Source organism: Temnothorax curvispinosus, unplaced genomic scaffold, assembly GCF_003070985.1.
Source record: "Temnothorax curvispinosus isolate PA1 unplaced genomic scaffold, ASM307098v1 QBEX01004695.1, whole genome shotgun sequence".
Classification (NCBI taxonomy): Eukaryota; Metazoa; Arthropoda; class Insecta; order Hymenoptera; family Formicidae; genus Temnothorax; species Temnothorax curvispinosus.
Genome location: NW_020214475.1, coordinates 75,786 through 95,783, shown reverse-complemented (window position 1 = coordinate 95,783; position 19,998 = coordinate 75,786). Strand labels below are relative to the sequence as shown.

At 37.7% G+C, this 19,998-nt stretch overlaps 3 protein-coding genes across 13 annotated transcripts; all 3 read right to left on the bottom strand.

Moving 5' to 3' along the window:
* Window positions 1-8,455: 8,455 nt before the first annotated feature.
* Window positions 8,456-10,368, bottom strand: LOC112453792 (glycerol-3-phosphate phosphatase-like). Of its 4 annotated transcripts, none has more exons than XM_025014743.1 (5): window positions 10,252-10,368; window positions 9,786-9,879; window positions 9,467-9,715; window positions 9,144-9,395; window positions 8,456-9,066 (listed from the first exon to the last, which is right to left on the bottom strand). In XM_025014743.1, exons 2-5 carry the CDS (start codon window positions 9,871-9,873, stop codon window positions 8,723-8,725), a joined length of 933 nt encoding a protein of 310 aa, XP_024870511.1. In that variant the 5' UTR covers window positions 9,874-9,879; window positions 10,252-10,368; the 3' UTR covers window positions 8,456-8,722. The 4 variants fall into 4 exon arrangements, with proteins under 4 accessions (XP_024870511.1, XP_024870508.1, XP_024870509.1 ...); XM_025014740.1 differs by lacking the exon at window positions 10,252-10,368 and adding an exon at window positions 10,015-10,214; XM_025014741.1 differs by lacking the exon at window positions 10,252-10,368 and adding an exon at window positions 10,006-10,086.
* A 197-nt stretch (window positions 10,369-10,565) lies between these two features.
* LOC112453791 (glycerol-3-phosphate phosphatase-like) lies at window positions 10,566-12,702 on the bottom strand. Of its 3 annotated transcripts, none has more exons than XM_025014739.1 (5): window positions 12,578-12,702; window positions 12,063-12,153; window positions 11,747-11,995; window positions 11,412-11,660; window positions 10,566-11,341 (listed from the first exon to the last, which is right to left on the bottom strand). In XM_025014739.1, the coding sequence occupies exons 2-5, from the start codon at window positions 12,148-12,150 to the stop codon at window positions 10,983-10,985; spliced, it is 945 nt and encodes a 314-aa protein (XP_024870507.1). In that variant the 5' UTR covers window positions 12,151-12,153; window positions 12,578-12,702; the 3' UTR covers window positions 10,566-10,982. The 3 variants fall into 3 exon arrangements, with proteins under 3 accessions (XP_024870507.1, XP_024870505.1, XP_024870506.1); XM_025014737.1 differs by having other exon boundaries at window positions 12,210-12,701; XM_025014738.1 differs by having other exon boundaries at window positions 12,279-12,701.
* A 1,163-nt stretch (window positions 12,703-13,865) lies between these two features.
* LOC112453802 lies at window positions 13,866-18,029 on the bottom strand. Of its 6 annotated transcripts, none has more exons than XR_003040654.1 (7): window positions 17,674-18,028; window positions 16,909-17,087; window positions 16,682-16,821; window positions 16,407-16,610; window positions 16,195-16,230; window positions 15,822-16,128; window positions 13,866-15,649 (listed from the first exon to the last, which is right to left on the bottom strand). XR_003040654.1 is itself a non-coding variant. In XM_025014762.1 (4 exons), the coding sequence occupies exons 1-3, from the start codon at window positions 17,925-17,927 to the stop codon at window positions 17,066-17,068; spliced, it is 369 nt and encodes a 122-aa protein (XP_024870530.1). In that variant the 5' UTR covers window positions 17,928-18,029; the 3' UTR covers window positions 16,801-16,821; window positions 16,909-17,065. The 6 variants fall into 6 exon arrangements, 1 of the variants encoding a protein (XP_024870530.1); XR_003040656.1 differs by having other exon boundaries at window positions 15,822-16,116; XR_003040653.1 differs by having other exon boundaries at window positions 15,822-16,230.
* Window positions 18,030-19,998: the final 1,969 nt, after the last annotated feature.

Here is a 19,998-nt window from a genome sequence, read left to right as displayed (position 1 = left end):
TCCTGATTTGTTGCGACACTGAGGTGATGATGAACGATTGTACGGCCGCGTAAATGTAATGAAACGCGCGTGCGATTGGGCACGAGGCTCACGCGATACAAGCGCGAGCACGCATACATATACGCATACAACAGCTATGAGCTTACGTATGTAATTAACGGCGCACGGGCGCTGAGAGAGGAAGCGTATTATACAAATTTCATGCTATAAGGCTCGAGAGGAAATCTTTATAGGACGTATCTTCTTATAGGCGCATCTGCTACGAATTTCAATCTATGCAATCTCTATTTTTATTACTCGACAAGTAGAATAGCGAATTATATCTCGATATACATATATATAATTATATATAATTATATAATTATATATAATATATATAATTATATATCGTCGTGCGACGCTTCGGGAAACTGTTCCGGGCGAAAGCGCGCAAGAGAGAGAACCCGGAGCGCAAACGGTGATTCGGATTAAAGTTCCTCAATTAATCACGCGGAAGATTTTGCACGTTTACTCGTCGCGGCAAACCGACGTCTGTGATCTGTAAACCGCGCCCCGAGAGAGACCAGCGAACGAACGCGATGAGTCCGGCATTTTATACACGTGCTTACGAAATCGTGCGGAACGAGCGCGTACCGGCGACACACAGCCCACACATACACATGACACCCAGCGCGACACGCAACGCGAGACGGTCCAGAGAACTCTTTACCTGACTCGCGATTCCGCGCGGAACGATCCTGCGGCGAGCGCGACCGGCTCTTCAAACTTTAAACACTAATAAACTTTCTGACAATGACTAGCGTATAATGCATAACAATATATATAATATACATATATATATATATAATCGCAGAGCGTGTGTGCACGTACTTGTGCACGTTTGTTGTGTGTGCGTGTAGTGCGTCTGTGTGCGACATGTGCGATGCGCGAGTGCATCGAAATACTCATCCGTGTAATAAGAGAGCAAAAAGAAGTTTATTGATATAGATATCACTGTTTTACCTATGCGCCGGGCGTGCTTAAAGTAACGACGTAACCCGGGTTATTATCGCTATCACTCAAATTTGAAAGAGGAATCGAAGATGCAGTCCTTGCGATATTAGAGGAAGGAAGGAAGAATTTCCAATCTTTTATCACTCTATCCCTTTTTCTCGCTCTTTCACACTCTTTCTAAGCGCTCACATCAAGTTGTGAATAAACATATCATACTTAATATATTGGACAAAGAGGATATCACCGTTTAATATAATATAAATATATATATACAAATATATATATATATAGGAGAAATATATATATGTATATTACAAAGGAACATTATATTGAAGCTATATTGCAGAAAAAAAAGAAGTAGCTGTTAATTAACGCGTTAATGTCGAGCGAATCGCAAGGTAGGACATATCGGTGATTACAACGCAACGATCACGATCACGTGGTAGTGTTCTCTCGCTTTTATATTCTAATCATTGTAATCGACAGTGGAAGGTCTCTCGTGATTCAATATAAGTCGAGCGTGCGTGACTTGGCGCTTATTGATCGTTATATTGTTTCCGCTTTCTATCCGATCATTGCGATACGAGAAAAATGTCGATTGGAGTTTCAGGGTTTTCGGATAAAATTTCGAGAAAGGATATCTCCGGATGAAATCCAATGGCGAGAATCGACAGCGACATCGACGTCCCTTGGCTTGTTAAAATTGAAGGAGCGTGCAACGGCATAATTTTACAATTTCAAGGAATTCCAAGATTCGAAAAGCTAAAGAAAAAAGAAAGAAAGTTGGGGATTCCTTAAAACATTAATTTTGTGTTATGTCACTGTCTTGGTGCAAATTAAAAATGAGAAACATGAATAAAGAAACGATAAACGGATAAATATTATATTCTCGTCTGAGATCGACATTTTTCTCCGGTTACGTCACGGTCGTGCTCTTCAAAATTTCTAGTCCCACGAAAATTATTCGCCGAGGTAGCAATCGTGAATTGAAGAGGTGTTCTGGCGAGCGTTGCTGGAGTATATAATTAAACGGCCAAATACATCATAGTAATAATATAGCGTAATATCGTATTATTATATGATAAAAACAAGATAATTCTCTATCTGTCTCTGTCTCTTAGCGACGACGCCGGTCAATCGTCTTTCGTCGTCCTTGCGTAGCGCCGATAGTGTTCCTTCGTGTTCTTGCCGGTTATCCGCGCGCGAATCGATGATGTTCCACTTTTAGGGAATGTGTTCCCAGGTCCTTTCGCCCTGACTTCGCCCAGATCTTTCGCTCTGCTCGCCGGCGGTCCTTCGTTCTTCGACTTCTCGTATAGCGTAAACGCGACGATTGGCCGGTACGGTAATAAAGAAAAGAAACACACACGTAAGAAACGGAACGATAATCGAGTTGGTGTATTCTGAAACTCCGGTATAATGCGGAAAGGTCCGAATAAGAGCCGGATCGCAGACGTTGATGCGTTCCAACGTATACGAGACTGAGTTTACCGAACGGGATTCAGAGCGAATCGAGATCATTGTAGAAACAATCATCAACGTAGACATACTTTCCGCTAGCAGCCTGGTTCTTATCGGACCTTCCCTTATTATCATTTTATGTCGAAGAGCCTCTCTTCATTTTCTCCTATTCTTTTGAACATACTAAACCGGCTTGAAAGGACGGTCCTTCTCTCTCTTTTTCCCACATCGCCAATTTTCCTCTCGTGTTTCGATCGAGACGCAATGTTCACCCATTCCTTTAGTCCTCTCTTCCCCCCCTTTAATCCGCTCCCCTTTCGCCATCCCATGGACTTTCCTAATTTCATCTTTTGCTTCGTCTCTTTTAGATTTCGAGATTCGAGATTTCGGTCATGGTGCTATAGTGTCTGTATATATACTTATACAAATCGTTGGTATAATCAATATCGTTACGATTAATATTATTGCGGTTATAAAATCCGATTATTATCGCTGTGCTCCTCCCACTGCTATTATCATTATCATCGATACGTTTATTATCATTACTGCTACCATCATTATAACTATTATTACGATTATAATTATTATTATGGATAAAGATATTATTATTATTATTGCTATATTGAATGTACTTATTAGTGATTATCTATATTGACGTTATATATCGTCAGCGGCGCTATTTAAGTCGAGGAAAGGCAAACGCTAGTATGATAAGGACGGTCCAAACGGTTTTTCGAAATACTTCTATGTATTCCGCCCGCAGTTGCTAAGACTACATACATAATAATCGCTCTTCGGTTTAATATAGACTCTCGGTTACATGCGCGCATTATGCATACCCGTTCTCTTCGACACGCATAAAAAGCAACGACATATACATCCATAAATATACAAGACGGCCACAAATTCGTACAAACAAAGTTCTGTCAACAAATTCCATGGAGCCAATTTCGTCTTGATTTAATTCGTCACCGATTCTAGTTGAATTTTGTTCTGTTTTCGACTTGCGAATAGATGTCATCAATATTAAATATTTTTCAAAATAACATTCTGTTTAATTGAATCAATTTAAAAATAAAACGTTATTGTCTATTAGTCACGAAACTCTCAGGTCGTTTTATAAAAAGTTTTATATTTTCGAGTACTCTGACATTTGTGTTAAGAAAAAAGATTGATTTTAAATCAATTAAAGAAAAAGGAGATTTTATTATGTCGAGCATTTTTGTGCGAATTTGCGTCTGTCGTGTAAATATCCAAAGGCGCTTGACGAAAGAAGTTGACAAATTGCGAAGGGACCTTATCCCTATAAGACTCGTTTATATTTGCAGATTCTTTAATTTATAAAGATAAATTTGAAAAAAAAAACTGATTGCTCGATTCAAATACTCAAAATATATTTACCGAATGTTATACTTTATCAAGCGGCTTGGACATATGTGAACAGTGGTCAACGTATAAATAGTGAATACTGAATACCATGCTCTCCTGAATTTAAGATACTTTATATTTTTCAGTGAACATTTTCAAAAATCCCACTTTCGTTAAAATTATTATCACTATATGGTTTAAAAGAGAATACATATCAAGGTGTATTAATCTTCGCATTATTGCACTCCGTGAAATAAAAAATATTACATAAATAAATCTAATCTCTTTATGCGAAGAAACGATGGGCCGAATTGTAATAAATGTTTGTTCCTATTTACATGCTCGCCACTGTACGTACATACATATACAATGTATCCCAGTCATCGCGCGCTTTCTCGTGACCTTAGATCTGATGAAATTCTGTCTGGTTAATTATTAATCCTCAAATTAATATTTCGTTGAAGGAAAGTCCACTTGAAAATTATATGAGAAATGAAATATTGTTATCTATTTGCAAATCTCGCAAAGAATACTTCGATTAAATTGAAACTGAATGACTACCTAAATCTTGTTAATTTTTAATTTTTTTATTTTGTCTTGAGGTGTTCCTCGAAGTTTAACATCTAGCATTCGTAGTAAAGAGAAAATGCGCGACACTCTGAATACACATATATACATGTACATACACATATACATTATTAACGAAGTTGAAGACGATGGCGACGACAAGAATAATGGTAGCGACTGGCGTGCCAAGGGAGGCGGGAATTATTCTTAAAAGAATACATAATAATATATATTACTATACATGTATAAAATATAATATAAACGAAGATAAAACGATATTAAGGGTAACTACGACAAAAAATGACTGCTCTATACTGCTAAAGTACAAATGTTTTCATTTAGTTGTTTTATAAGACGATATTGATCTGTTAGGGCTCGCGTTTATATCTCGCATTTAGCGCTAAACGCGACTGTCGCGGGTGGTTTTTATTTCTCTTAATAAAAAATTGCGTGTAAAATGTTATATGAGATTAAGAATTTAGATGACTGCATACAGAATGTTAAATATGAGATACAAACGCGGGTCGAAGTTTATAGCGCGTCGGCTTGGGCACACATACATATAGTCCGGCGCGTGTACATATATCTGTATTTATTTGTTAATCTCTAAACGTGTGGCTTGCCAAAGCCACGCGTGTATATACTGTACATTCATACAGGATATCGCAAAAATCGTAGTCTTTCCATCAGCCGCAATTTCTTTTTATCAGGTTGAAGTTGATCGTTTTGCTGTAAATTTTTGCAACATCATAATTTTTCACAGCTCTGATTAATTATAAATTTATTTATTATAAAATAAATCATCAAATTCAGATACATAAAACGTCTGTCTGAAATAATAATTAGAATTTCAATATGATCCATTCTAAAGTTAATTCGCATTTTTGCAAATTTAACTTTTTGATTGAAATTCACTGATTTATAGGTTTATTTTCTGATTTTATGAAGAAAAATTCGATTCCAAATTTAGTCAAGTCGTCCTCGAAAGTAAGCAAGCCCCGTACATTTTTTGAGGATATCCTGTATGTATAAAGCATGCATTCATACGCACACATACACACATATCACATAACATATTCTTCTACTGCTATATATTCGAGCGCATGACGTGCATCCTCTCCATTTCGTCCATTTCGCGAAACATAAGGTAATAATGTTCGACTTTTTTGTCTCGTTGACAATCGTGTAGTAGCGTCACACAGCGACATTCCAGCTGAATGAACAGATCCTTATTTAGAGTTTATGAAAAAATACAGAGTAATTCAAATCTACGTTGCTCGACTGCGTATTGTACGTGGAAGAAAAATAAAATATTTTGACTTACTAAACATCGGCAAATATGTATATTATTAAGTGTAATTTAGCAGACTGACGATATCATATCTATACTTAATAAATGTTTTTATATTTTATGCTCTGTGATCTAAGCACAGGAAATATTATTATGTCTTCTTAAAATATTAGACAATCAAAAGTTGTCCTGAAAGCGACGAAAAGATTTCGCAGAATTGTACAAATTTTAAGAATATATTTATAAAAAAACAGAAGTGTCTAATGTACCAATTTCTTCATTTTTAATTACAAGTTGAAAATTGAAAGATCTTTTATGCTTCTTGACCGATAATTCATCCATGCTATTTTATTTAAAAAAAAAATAAAATGTTTCTCAAATTCGGTGACACATGTTTGAATCACTCTGTACGGTCGTAAGTCGTTTATTGACGAAATTACAGTATATTATTAATTTTTGCAATTCCCGTTAGAGATATCTATCGAACGACTACCGTGTGTGTTTGTGTGTGTATGTGGTTTCATTCGAGTGTGCATGTGTCGTGCGTATGCGTGCGTGCATGCGTGCAAGTGTGTGTGTGTGTGTGTGTGTGTGTGTGTGTGTGTGTTGTCAGTCTTAATTAATATTCCACTTATAAAAACATTTCAGAATGCTTGCGGCGTAACTTATCATTATGAAATGAGAACATTTTTTTCTGTACCAGAGAGATCTAGCGAGCGAGTGCTATAAGAACGATTAGATTTAAATTCGTTGATTTGTATTATATCTGTAAGTGAGAAGTTTATCGATTTATTGTCTTTCTCACCCTCTCGTTAGGACTGCTCGTTATTATAATCTTGTCTCGTTATAATACAGCATTATAATGTAAATGTAGCGATGGTAACATTCGTCAGTTTTTCCAAAGGGTGTTGGAACGACCGCGGAATCGTTTATGTGGAATCCCTCACACGTCGTTCTTCTTATCATATCCGCTTTCTTCTCCCCGTTATACATGTAAACCGATCGACACCGCAAGATATTAGATTCCCTCTTGTTAAAACCGTTTTCGATTACCTACAAATACACGAGAAAACTTGTGCCAATTACAAGACTAATCATTAATTACGTAATAATTCATAGAGAACGAGGGAAGCGACGACGATTCACGAAATCGAAGAGCTTACTTTCGAAGGCTCAAGTATACATATCCTTAAAAAGGTGAAGATTATGCGTAGCAAAGCTATATATGATGCATAATTTGTTTTTAACGCGCATTCACGACAGCTTAAAAGGTAAGCTCTTCGATTGCAATACACCGGCGGCGATTCTACTTAAGTGATCGCACATATCGAAATACATATATACTTTTTAAGGCCGTGTATCAATGTTTAATCGTCCATGGGATACGGGATCCCCACGGACATGTGTAAACTAATGCAAATTTTGCCTCCGAGAGGATAGTGTAGCATGGCAATAAAAAAAAAGCGATCGTATGCTTTCTTCAAGCGTATCTCTGTTTTACATATTTCGAAAAATTAGAACTCTCTCTTTCTCTCTCTCTCTCTCTCTTTCTCTCTTTCTGTCGTTACAAAAGATTCTGATAACATTTTTGAATGCAGCGTAAGAAAATACGCAGGAAAGAGACAAAATATTACATATAACAAAGATTATGTTTACTAGTGTTATTATCGCGTGTTTTTCTAGTCCGCGAAAGATTTGTGATATATGTTTCAAAAAGAGTATAAGAGAAATTATTTATTGTTACAGCCGATCCCCTCGATCGACGTGCCGCAATGCATTTCGTTGTGAAATTGAAGGCGTACCTTGAATGCGTTATATCTTTCCGACGTGTATCATGAGTGAACTGTGATTTACGCTGAAACTTCATATCGAACTTTTAAACGATCCGACCGACGTAGGGGAACATAGTCCGCGAGGGCGGCTTCGACGGTCTCCGTAAATCAATCTGAGAAAAACGTACGGGTTCCTTTGTATAATGTGCACCCCCATTGCGAACGTTACATATGGTGGTAATGAATGTTACGCTGTCTCGCTACAATACTTACGCATCGAAAACCGTTAACGATTTAGCTGTTAAAAGATTTTACGACTCGTGCTCTACGAAATCGATATTTGGATGTGTCTATGTAAAATATAGGCATGCACACACCTCTGATTCTCCTCTCCGCAGAGATTAGGGGCAAGACCCTCCGATAAAACTTAGAAAGTAATAAAATAATATATACAGATGTACACGAGACGAGATGAAAGACACACATATACATACACAACGGATACACACACACACATACATACGTACCACGCTTCTTTTATATTATATGATATAACGCGTTATAAATATATTTCACTGTTATGAGTTTACGACAAGCTCTAGGTAAGGATTACGAATTCGCATCTCTCTCTCTACCATTAAGTTTACCATTATCATATATATATATATATTTGAATAATATATATTGTATTATCACACAATCTTTTTGCACACATCCTTTCATCCTCTGCCAATTTATCTTCCTTTCTCTCTCTCTCTCGCTCTCTCTCTCTCTCGCAGTACTCCTTTCTCATCCAAAATGTGCATCATCCCTTTCAAAAAAGGTGTACTTTTTCATATAAAAGGCATTGCCAAAATAAACATGGGGTTGGAAGATTTAAAATGGAAAATTTACTTTCTCGCTTTGTACCTCCGTCTAAACTCGGAACATCCAAGCATTTTCCCTGCATTTTTATTTCCCTCCAACAATCGCACTTTATCTCCGAGGAAAAAATAAATCAAGATGGGCTGCAAGATCTTTCGTTTAATATTTCTTAAAATTTATACACACAAGAGAGAATTCATTGGTTCACATAATTAATATAAATAGTTAAAATTTGTTGAAAAGATTCTGTTAGGTAATTCTATTCACACAAATATATATATGTACATGTATGCGTGCATGAGATACATTCCATATACGTACGGATTTGTTCTAAAAAGTCGCATTATCTTTATTAAAATGTTATGGCGCTCATACTTTCCTTCGTCACGGGCTAAATCTTGCGAATTTATGACATTTCAGTTTCTAGTTCTTTTAAGTACGGTAATAAATCGCCAAGCGCGTCTATGTAGTAATTCGGCACGAGATCCCGTTCTTCCTGTCGCTCGGACTGCTTCCATCTTTCGACGTCCGACAAAGCGGTCACTCCCGTCAGGACTAGCAGAGTCGTAAAACCGCAGCGAGTTCCAAAGAGTATATCGGTGTTACACCGGTCTCCGATCATCAAAGTACGCTGGGGGTCAACGTTAGATCGTTCCATCAACATTTTAGCCATATATTCATCCGGTTTACCCATAATCACCGCCTTTCTCTCTGAGCAACTTTCTATACATCTAACCAGGCTTCCCGTACCTGCATCGGAAAAGTCACAGATTTTCAATTGACAGCGTGTTGTAACAGCAGTCACATAATTTATTTAAAACACCTACCAGGTATCACGACATCATTTGAAACTGGAAACCTCTCGTCCGTGTTAGTCCCAATGAAATGTACATTGGCGTCATTCAGATACGTAGCCGCTTTGACCATTTTAGGATAACTGAAGTGTTCATCGAAACCGACTATAACCGCGGCCACCTCAGGGTCCTTCTCGAAAACGGAATATGGGACATTCTGCTTAACTGGGTCCGGCCCTATTCCGCAATACGAGATACCAGCCTGCTCCAATTCCTTGGCGATCGCTGCAGATAAAAATTGATATCAGAACAGAGAAAATTTCATAATTCCATTGACTCGTGGACCAGGGCTTCACCTTCGGAACCAATAACGTAGACCTTCTTGCGAAAGCCCAAGCTTTGTAGATAAGACGCTGACAAGTGAGCGGTGCACAGGATATCGTCCTTGGTCACCTCAAACTGCAGGGCCTGGCACTTCCCCACGAGGTCGTCCCGGGTCTTCGTGCTGTTGTTCGTCACGTAGAAAACCCGCTTGCCGAGCCTGCGGAACAGGTTCACGACGTCCGCCGAATGCGGCAGGGGCGTCATGTGCATCCATAGCACGCCTGAAAGAGAGACCTGAAGAATCAAACGTCGTACCGACCGCGCCTTAGCCGACCGCAATCCCTCACTCACCGTCGCAGTCCGTCAGCACGGTGTCGAACGACTTCAAGAATTTCCAGACGTTCTGACGTGCGAGCGCCTTCACGTTTATCGCGGACATTATCACCTACAAAAGCGACGACATGTATCACGGGGATCGGAACGACGGAACTGGACATATATCCGTGTTATCGCCATCGGGAACCTTGTACGTATTATCGGGTGATAACCCAGATAACGGTCCGGCAATTACCAAATTTACCAGTATCCGCGCGCATCAGACGCGTGACTCGGCACGGATCAGCTGAGATCGCACTGTCACTAGTGTCACGTGTTACTTCGTAAAAAAAACAGTCGGACCCCTGCCTGCCTACGCCATGCGATATATCGATTTAATGGGTTGTATCGCAATCCGTGATCTCGATTTTAATTACGAATAGATTAAACGTGGGGTTGGAAGATTTGAAGTGGAAAATTTACTTTCTCGCTTTGTACATACCTCCGTCTAAACCCGGACCATCCAAGCATTTCCCCTTCATTTTTATTTCCCTCCAACAATCGCACTTTATCTCCGAGGAAAAAATAAATCAAGATGGGCCGCATGATCTTTCGTTTAATATTTCTCAAAATTTATACACACAAGGGAGAATTTATTGATTTACATAATTAATATAAATAGTTAAAATTTGTCGAAAAGATTCTATCTGTTAAATAAATTCTATTCATACAAATATATATATATATGTATATGTACATGTGTGTGTCTATGAAATATATCTATTTATATATATATAATCAAATGTTCCGACTGACTCAACGTACAGTCCAAACCCCTAAACCAAGAACCATGAAATTCGAGGAGTATATTCCTTCCATGACGTTAACACTCGCTAAAAAGGGATTTTTAGAAATTTGACCCCTAAGGGGTGAAAAGGGGTAAAATGTGCTTTCACGACTTTCTCAATATCTGTTGGGCCCGATGAGATATCGACTTGGTTTTGTTTACAAAAATTACCCATACAAATGGTTAAAAACATAATTCAAAATTTTGCCCTAATCAACCCCTAAAGGAGCAAATCTAAATTCGGAGGTGAATTATAGGAATCCTTTGCATACCGTAGCGAAGCAAGGGTGTATCAAGCTAGTATTCCATATATGTACGGATTTGTTCTAAAAAGTCGCATTATCTTTATTAAAGTGTTATGGCGCTCATACTTTCCTTCTTCACGGCTAAATCTTGCGAATTTGTGACATTTCAGTTTCTAGTTTTTTTAAGTACGGTAATAAGTCGCCAAGCGCGTCTATGTAGTAATTCGGTACGAAATTCCGTTCTTCCGGTCGGTCGGACTGCTTCCATCTTTCGACGTCCGACAAAGCGGTCACTCCCGTCAGGACTAGCAGAGTCGTAAAACCGCAGCGATTTCCAAAGAGTATATCGGTGTTGCCCCGGTCTCCGATCATTAAAGTACGCTGGGGATCAACGTTGGATTGTTCCATCAACATTTTAGCCATATATTTATCCGGTTTACCCACAATCATCGCCTTTCTCTCTGAGCAATTTTCTATACATTTAACCAGGCATCCTGTAGCTGCAAGTCACAGATTTTTAATTGACAGCGCGTTGTTAATAGCAGTCACATAAAGTATTTAAATACCTACCAGGTATCACGACATCATTTGAAGCTGGATCCCTCTGATCCGTGTTGGTTCCAATGAAATGTACATTGGCGTCATTCAGATACGTAGCCGCTTTGACCATTTTAGGATAATTGAAGTGTTCATCGAAACCGACTATAACCGCGGCTACCTCAGGGTCCTTCTTGAAAACGGAATACATATTCTGATTAATTGGGTCCGGCCCTATTCCGCAATACGAGATACCAGCCTCCTCCAATTCCTTCCCGATCGCTGCAGATAAAAATTGATATCAGAACAGAGACAATTGCATAATGTACATTTCATAATTCCATTGACTCGTAGACCAGGGGCTTTACCTTTGGAACCAATAACGTAAACCTTCTTGCGAAAGCCCAAGCTTTGTAGATAACTCGCTGACAGGTGAGCGGTACACAAAATATCATCCTTGGTCGCCTCAAACTGCAGGGCCCGGAACTTCTCCACGAGGTCATCCCGGGTCTTCGTGCTGTTGTTCGTCACGTAGAAAACCCGCTTGCCGAGCCTGTGGAACAGATTCACGACGTCCGCCGAATGCGGCAGGGGCGTCTTGTACATCCATAGCACGCCTGAAAGAGAGACCGGAAGGATCAAACGTCGTACCGACCGCGCTTCGTCCCGCAATCCCTCATTCACCGTCGCAGTCCGTCAGCACGGTGTCGAACGACTTCAAGAATTTCCAGACATTCTGATTTGTGAGCGCCTTCACGTTTATCGCGGACATCACCTACAAAAGCGACGACATGTATCACGGGGGTCGGAACGGCGGAGACGGATATATACCCGTGTTTTCGCCATCGGGACTTTGTACGTATTATCGGGTGATAACCCGGATAACGGTCCGGTAATTACCAGTCTTCTTCTTAATTCTTATAATTTGGCCGTCTAAATAAGGCCGGGGCTCCACTCGTCGTATAAGTCGCCAGCGGCGTAAATTACAAAGGTTGGAGGCCTCGAAAGGCGCCGGTACAAGGTATATACTGATTGTTAAACAATGCAGATGGTGACAGTTGCGATACTTTACAAAAAAAAATTTCTTCCGGACAAAACGCGTCTGAACACGGTCCAATTCGCCAACCGACTCCAGTAATTACCAAGGTCGGTAGACGCGGCGCCGGCGTAAACACGGCGCGGCGACAGTATTTACCGACCTTGGTAATTACCAGTTATCTGCGCACATCAGACATCGTCCAGACGCGTGACTCCGGTGACTCGACACGGATCCGGGATCAGCTGAGATCGCACCATGGTGGAAAGTTCCACCGTGACTGACTCATGACTCATGACTCATATGCTACACGTAACCACGTGTTAGCGAAAAAAGATGGCGGAACCACGTGCGAATCCCCCACCATGCCTAGGCTGCGCAGAACAGAACGAAACTCGTCACGAGGACTGCTTCACCTTTATTTCTTTCCACTATCAGATTATAACAAGATAATAATTTAATACAAGCGTCGTTATACTGTTACATATAACACAGGTTATAAAAAATTATGGAAATTGTAAAGAATAATACACATTATATGAATAAAACTTTTTGTAATTTTGCTTCTGTTTCTAAATCAATAAAACGTTTCCTAAATTTACATCCTTCCTCTAATTACATCATCTCTCATTTGTCCCAACAGATTACATAAAATTGCGATAATAGTAACGTAAGGTTCATTGTGGCGTTATTCTGTTGAAAAGTCACTTGAACTGTAATTCCGATACTCTAAAATTGAAAAAATGTTTTATTCTCTTAGGGTGCGTTCAGAAAGTCACCCGGGGTACACCAAACTCACCCGAAGTGGTGGGGGATGAGCGTGTCTTATTTGACACGCCCAGAGAACTGAGCGCGTAATTTAAATTTGAAATTATTTCTATTGATATTTGCATCGAATATTTATATACATCAGTGAAAAAAAATATGCTAGAATAATAATAAATAGTAATTTACACTGTGATTCTCATAGTAGGTCTGTTCATTTTCGCTGCATTTCTGAACTAGTGCAATAGGTTATACGGGGTCTATAATGCGAGTCGTAAGTCATAAGTCGTAAGAAATTGACCAATTAAGTCGAATTTGAGGAGAATAATCGACTGCGATTAGTCAGTTTCTTATAACTTACGACTTACGACTCGCATTGTAGACCCCAAAATATATTTGTTTCGTTCTAACTTATTGCATTAGTTCAAAAGTGCATCGAAAATGAACAGGCCTAGTATTTTATACAAAAAATTGTATACATAATTTTATACAAAAACTACATTATAATTAATTATAGATACTATTTTTGCCTTCTTAAAGGCTAATTGCGCCAAGAAAAGTTTATTATATTTTATATTAAATGACATTACATTGACCACCTAAATAGTATAATTATGTTTCTAATATATCAAATTTTGTTTCCAAATAAAATTGAAAATTCAAGTAATAAATGGTACAAATGTTACAAATAGTATAAATTCCTTTATTATGCATTTCTTTATACATATAGTTTTAGAGTATACCGATATACTCGTCGACAATAAAATCCCTTTATTCGCTGTACAAATTGAATAATTTTAATTTATATCGTTCTGCTGTGCTACGATGAATTTTTTGGTATAACTAGTGCATTAGCAACAGCAATATAGCATCGAAACAACGTTGCTGTCGCAACAATTAATTTAGAGTATAAATGAAAAAATTGCAAACACCATACATGAGTTATTGCAACTAATGTGAATGACGGTGGTAAAAAAAAGAAAAAAAGGGGGAGTGAATTAAGTTCTATTGTTACATAATATGAACGAGCAAAAAGAGTATATTGCTTTACCAATATATGTATATATTTGTGAAATATATACATATATATTTTTAGTAGCCCTTAATAGTCGCCTAATCTGCCCCTTAACATATAAATCGATAGGGCAGAGTTTAAGTATTTGAAATGAAGAGTACTCTAAATGTTTTTTCCCTTAAACATAAAATCATTAAAAATTCTATACTTCTTAGTATACACTTGAAACAATTCATAAATACGCTGCGCCTATAATTAAGTTTACCTTACAAAAGTGCGAGCCCACAGTTACGTAAGCTTCTCAGACATGCATTCTTGTCTACAGATAAGGGATAGATTATGTATCCCTTACATTCTCAGCATTGCTTATGTAAAAATATAGATTTTATTTCTCTTTGTCAGTTTGTTACATAATAATGAGAACGCTAATTAGCAAAACTTTCGAGCTGAACATTAATAAATCATTCGTAAGCGTTAATAAATTCGGATTGTGCATTTACGAAATTAAAATTGTATGTGCGTTGCTTTCATGGTTTTTAAAAACTTCTCCTTTACAAAATGTCCGGTGCAACTCAAAAATACCGCTCGAGTCGATAATCATTATTACACGTGTTAAGACTACAAACTAGCAACAAGAAACTCTAACTTCGAAAATCGTTTTTGCAAAATTGTATTATTACGTACGTCATGCAACATGGCAGAAACCGAAATATTTCTGCATTTGATTACAAAATGCATCCATCATTCACGCAATATCGTTCTATATACAAGCTAGAAGTACATAAACAAGGTTGTAGTTAAACTGCGATAAAAAGTAATCGTCTTATTTAGTACTCTAAAGGCCACGTCATTTTATACACTTTAAATTATCTTTAAAATTCTTACGGTACTGCAAACACACATTGCAATTATAGAATCTCCTTCCTTTCTCTCTTCCTTTTATTACGCGATCACAAGATTGTGTCTGACCTACAACAACTATTTTATATTAAAAAGTAAGAAAAGAAAGAGATACCACACCTTCCTAAATTGATGAATCTGTAATCTTTTATAACTAGATTAAAAGATCATGTTGTTACATGCTTCTGATATCCGAACTGATAGAAATTCAATTTTGGTACTTAATATATAATACAAACGTTATAAAGTTACAACGTTATACGTTGAGTGCGGTTGAACGTGAGAGTGAGTTTGTCGATCATCTCTCCGGCGTTCTTGGTGGCGTTGTCCATGGCCGTCATACGGCTGGACTGCTCACTGCAGGCGCCTTCCTTCATCGAAGCGAGCGAGAATTCCAGATAGCTCTATATTACTTCCTCGTCAAGTGAATCATACACCGACAACTTCGGTACAGTAACCACCGCATTCTTATCGAACAATGGTAGATCATCAATCACGTACGATACCACGGACTTGAACTTGTTATATACTATGCGTCCAGAGCCGAAGGAATAACTGTAAAAGAGTAGCCATTATTTATATTATTTATACGACGTTTAAAAAGAATCTACAACTTATATATTCAAAAGAATTTATAGTGAAAAAATTTATAGTGAATAATCTCAGCTAATACTGTAAATGAACTATTTAAATTGTATAATTAGTTGCGTTGTGCTATCTGGGATACCTTTAATTTTTCTTCAAGACATCAATTAACTGACCCATGCGAGCATCCATAGACTCGATACTCTTCCGTGCAATTTCAAGTTGCTCCTCGCGCTGTTTCTGCTTCTCGGCATCAGTGGTTCTTCGATATTCCATCGACTCCACCCTCCACTCTCTAATTTCATCGAGAACGTCGGATTTACTTTTCTTCTTCTTTTTCTCAGGTTCTTCTTTACAGTCTACATCCGTGCACATTTTATCCAGAACGGGACGCCTGTTGGAGGCCAGTGCAACGGGCTTGACGCATGGCTTTTTGCCTAAAATTTCATCTAATTCTTCATAAAATGGGCATGTCTTGGCCTATTTTGTATACATCATTTCAGAGTAGCAATTACTTTTTTTTACACGCTGTTGTTGACTTACGGACTCGTCTAAATATTGCGGAATAGAATGTATCAGCAACGCCGAATCCGGAACAATATTTAATAAAATATTTAATAACAAATATTTAATAAATATTCAATATTTAATAAAATATTGAATAACAAATATTAAGAATATTTAATAAAAACAAAATAAACAAACTTGCCGCTTTATAATCCTATACCTGTCGATCCTCCAATCTTTTCTGCTCGTTCATCTGATCGATCGTTTCGAGGCAAACACGATCTAACAAACTCGGCAGAAGAGAGTCATGTTGCGAATACCGCAAATCCAGAGTTGCCCAAGATCTTCTCGGAGTATCTCCGGAATTGGACAAATCATCCTCCTCGTTCAGTGATACACAACCATTTGCATCTTCTTGATCTACCTAATTAAGATAAATCGCTTTTACTTCCTGCTTATCACAAATAAATTAATTTTATCTCCAGCACTAGGTACCTCGAAATCTTGTCTAAGTGTATCCTGAATCAATCTGTCTCTGGCGATAAGTGAGATTCTACCTTTGTATTTACGATGTATTACGACCCAGTCTGAAGTAAAACTTTCAACATCTTTTCACATAAGGCGACACGGTATCACTGAAAGCCAAATGATCAAAATAAAGAATGGATGACAAGTTTTAAATAACTGTATTGTAATTAATAGCGTTTCGACTATTTTCTTACATTGATTCGTGCGGTACTACTGGCTCCTCTGTTCGAATCTTCCTCTTTACGACTCTCAATTTGACGTCTCCCGGTGGAAAATCTGGTATTGGTTTTAAAGGATCACGGTCCAGCACTGACTGATGCTGTCCCAAGAATTCCTCGTAATCAAGTGGTTCTAATACCTCGCACAGGGACATCTGCATATAAGGAATTAAATATTAATTTACTCCAAGATTATTGGCAATCTCTTTAGGGATATTCAAATAAGTTAGAGTTTAACGGTTTGACAGGTTATAGTAGGGTAAAAAATTAATTTTTAAACTTTTAACCCAAAGACTAATGTGATAGGTTAATGAGTTACTTATGTATTTTACATAACCTAAAAGAGTAGCGCGCCCAAAGTTAATTAATTAACTTTTTACTCGACTTTAACCCGACATAACCTGTCAAACCGTTAAACTTTAACTTATTTGAATACCCCTTATATGCCAGTTTTCCAAAGAAGACTGCATACCGTGGAAGAAAATCCTGATATACTACTACCGCTCTTGGATAAATTACGAGAATAGGAAGTAGAAGTGGCATTTCACCCAGAAATAATTGCGTGCTGCATTAATGCATTTAAAAGGACATTAATAAAAACAATTGGAAAATTAGAAAATAATGATTAATATTCAGTTGCGAGAGTAGCTCCGAAATCGAGCAGAAAAAGTATAAACATGAGTATGAATAACGAAATATCGGGATGAGAATGTGTACTTGTTATATTGAGCAATTACTTACGTTAATCTGAATTCATTGAGAACGGGACTGTGAATCAAAATCGCCAGCAAGAATCCATTGTCTTTCAAAACCTTCCTCGAGGCTCGAGCCTTGACGTGAATCCTTTGACTTGAGTTCTTCTTCTTCTTCTTCTTACTTTTTATTGGCTCCTGCCGCTTTTCAGCGGACAATACGGCCAGATTTGCCACTGTTTGTTTAACAAAGCTTGAATCACTGATCGCGTAGCGAAGTCTGAGTGGAAATTGTGATTGCATCAGCAATCTTCAAAAATTTATTCAGGACAAACACGTCCGAACACGTGCACGACAAGCGCGACTCTTTTGACTTGAGAGTTGACCGTTGACCGTGGACCACCGTGGACTGCCGTGGAGTTGACTGACGCTTTCGATGCTAGGTCCCTCGGATGATTATTACCTAAACCTAGCGACTTGATCGCTCTTCTCAGGATTCTTACCGTCATATGATATACAATTTTAACATTTTATAGAATTACCGACAATTAATTTAATTTAATTTATAGTTTATTTTTTCTATTAATTACACTTTTTTATTATTTATTCAACATATAACTTTTAGGAAACAAAATTTATTTTTGTTACTTTTTTTACACACAATTTTTTATGTCTGCATTAATCATGGAATTTCTATACTAGAAGTTTACGTTTCAATTTATTTCAAGACAATGTTTAATTTCATTGTCCTTCTCATTCAAGTATTACAGGGAGATAATTCTGACTCTGCAGATATGTTAAAAAATTCTATATTATTAACACTACCCTACTTTTTCGATTATTTAATTATTTAATGGAAGTTCTTCTAATGGCCATTGTATGTCTTTTCAATTTAAAATCCGCGGGTTTTAGTTTGATGGAAGAGTGGGGGTCACCCAGCTCATCCATCGAAAATCATCGAGGAGCTGGGTGACCCCCACTACCGACAAAATTGAAGCATTTTAAGAGTTTCGTCACTTTCCGTGTAATGTCGGGCTCTTTCGTCAATTTGTCGCCCGCCTACATTTCCCCACCTTCGTTCGACTGTCCAATCGCAAGGCTTCCGCTAAGTCACCCGAGGTTTGTCCGAGACTTTCTGGGGTACGTTCCAAAACTCTACTCCGTCAACTCTAAAGAACCCAAGGTAGTGGGGAGAGAGTAAGCCCAGAGTAAGTTACTCTGGTTGAACGATTTGGAACGTTGAAAAAGTAGTATTAGCAACGAATAAAATGGAAGCTCAACGAGCTCAACGAGCTGTTTAATGAAATTAGTTTAATGAAATACTCTACTACTTAACTTACCATTTCGTATTCTTTTATGCATCTCGGGTGTTGTCGTAATGTTGTATATTACACCTTTGATTATTATGCCCTTATAGAAATTTAATACTGTAAGTGATTTTTTGGCTAGTGATTAATCATTTTTTTTGATTAAGCACTATTAACAGTGCTTTTAATAGTGTTTTTAAGTGATTAATTACTAGTCAAAAAATCACTTACAGTATTAAATTTTTATAAAAGTGTACTGCTGTTCTGTGAGATCCATTTTGTCTATTTTATACTTTGTAAACAATAATATAAATTTATAATATTATTTGTATATATGTATGATACTGATACTTCAACAATGTTTTAGGATTGAAAGTTAACCTTAACCTAACCTAATAAATTTTACTTTTTTTTAAAGTAACTTTCAATTCTAAAACAGACTAAAAAACCATTAAAAAAGAAATTAATATGCTCATTTATTATGTGTGATATATAAAATACTTTATCTTGTGAGGTCGCTTAATGGCCAGGCCGGGAAATAATATTATTTTATATGTATATATAAATGTACAGGGTTGGGTACGTCCCTACAAAACGCTCTTTCAGACCCGGGTAATAAAGTATCATTTCTAATTCTAATATAAAATACTTTATCTAATTTTAATATTATACTCTCTTACTTATCACAGCAACGGCCAACGTTTTCGCGGTGTATAGAGACAATTGCGCTTATATGTTCTAAGATCCCGCGTTTATATTCAAATTTAGTAGAGTTTACTCTCCTAACCCACCTCGGAAGCAGGGTTCATAGAGTTAACTCCGGGGTTACTTTACTCTCACTTTTGGAACGAATAGGCTCCGCCCATATAGTTACTTACTTCGCGTTTTGGAACGGCGTAGGGTTAACCCTGCTACTCAGAGTAGAGTTTTGGAACGTACCCCTGAACGGGGGTTTTGATGAGTTTGGTAAGTTGGGTGACTTTCTGAACGCACCCTTAAGGTGGAAGCACATAAAATTGCAGGAGCCTTGAGCAGAATGCAGAAGCCATATGCGCATGCGCTATGGT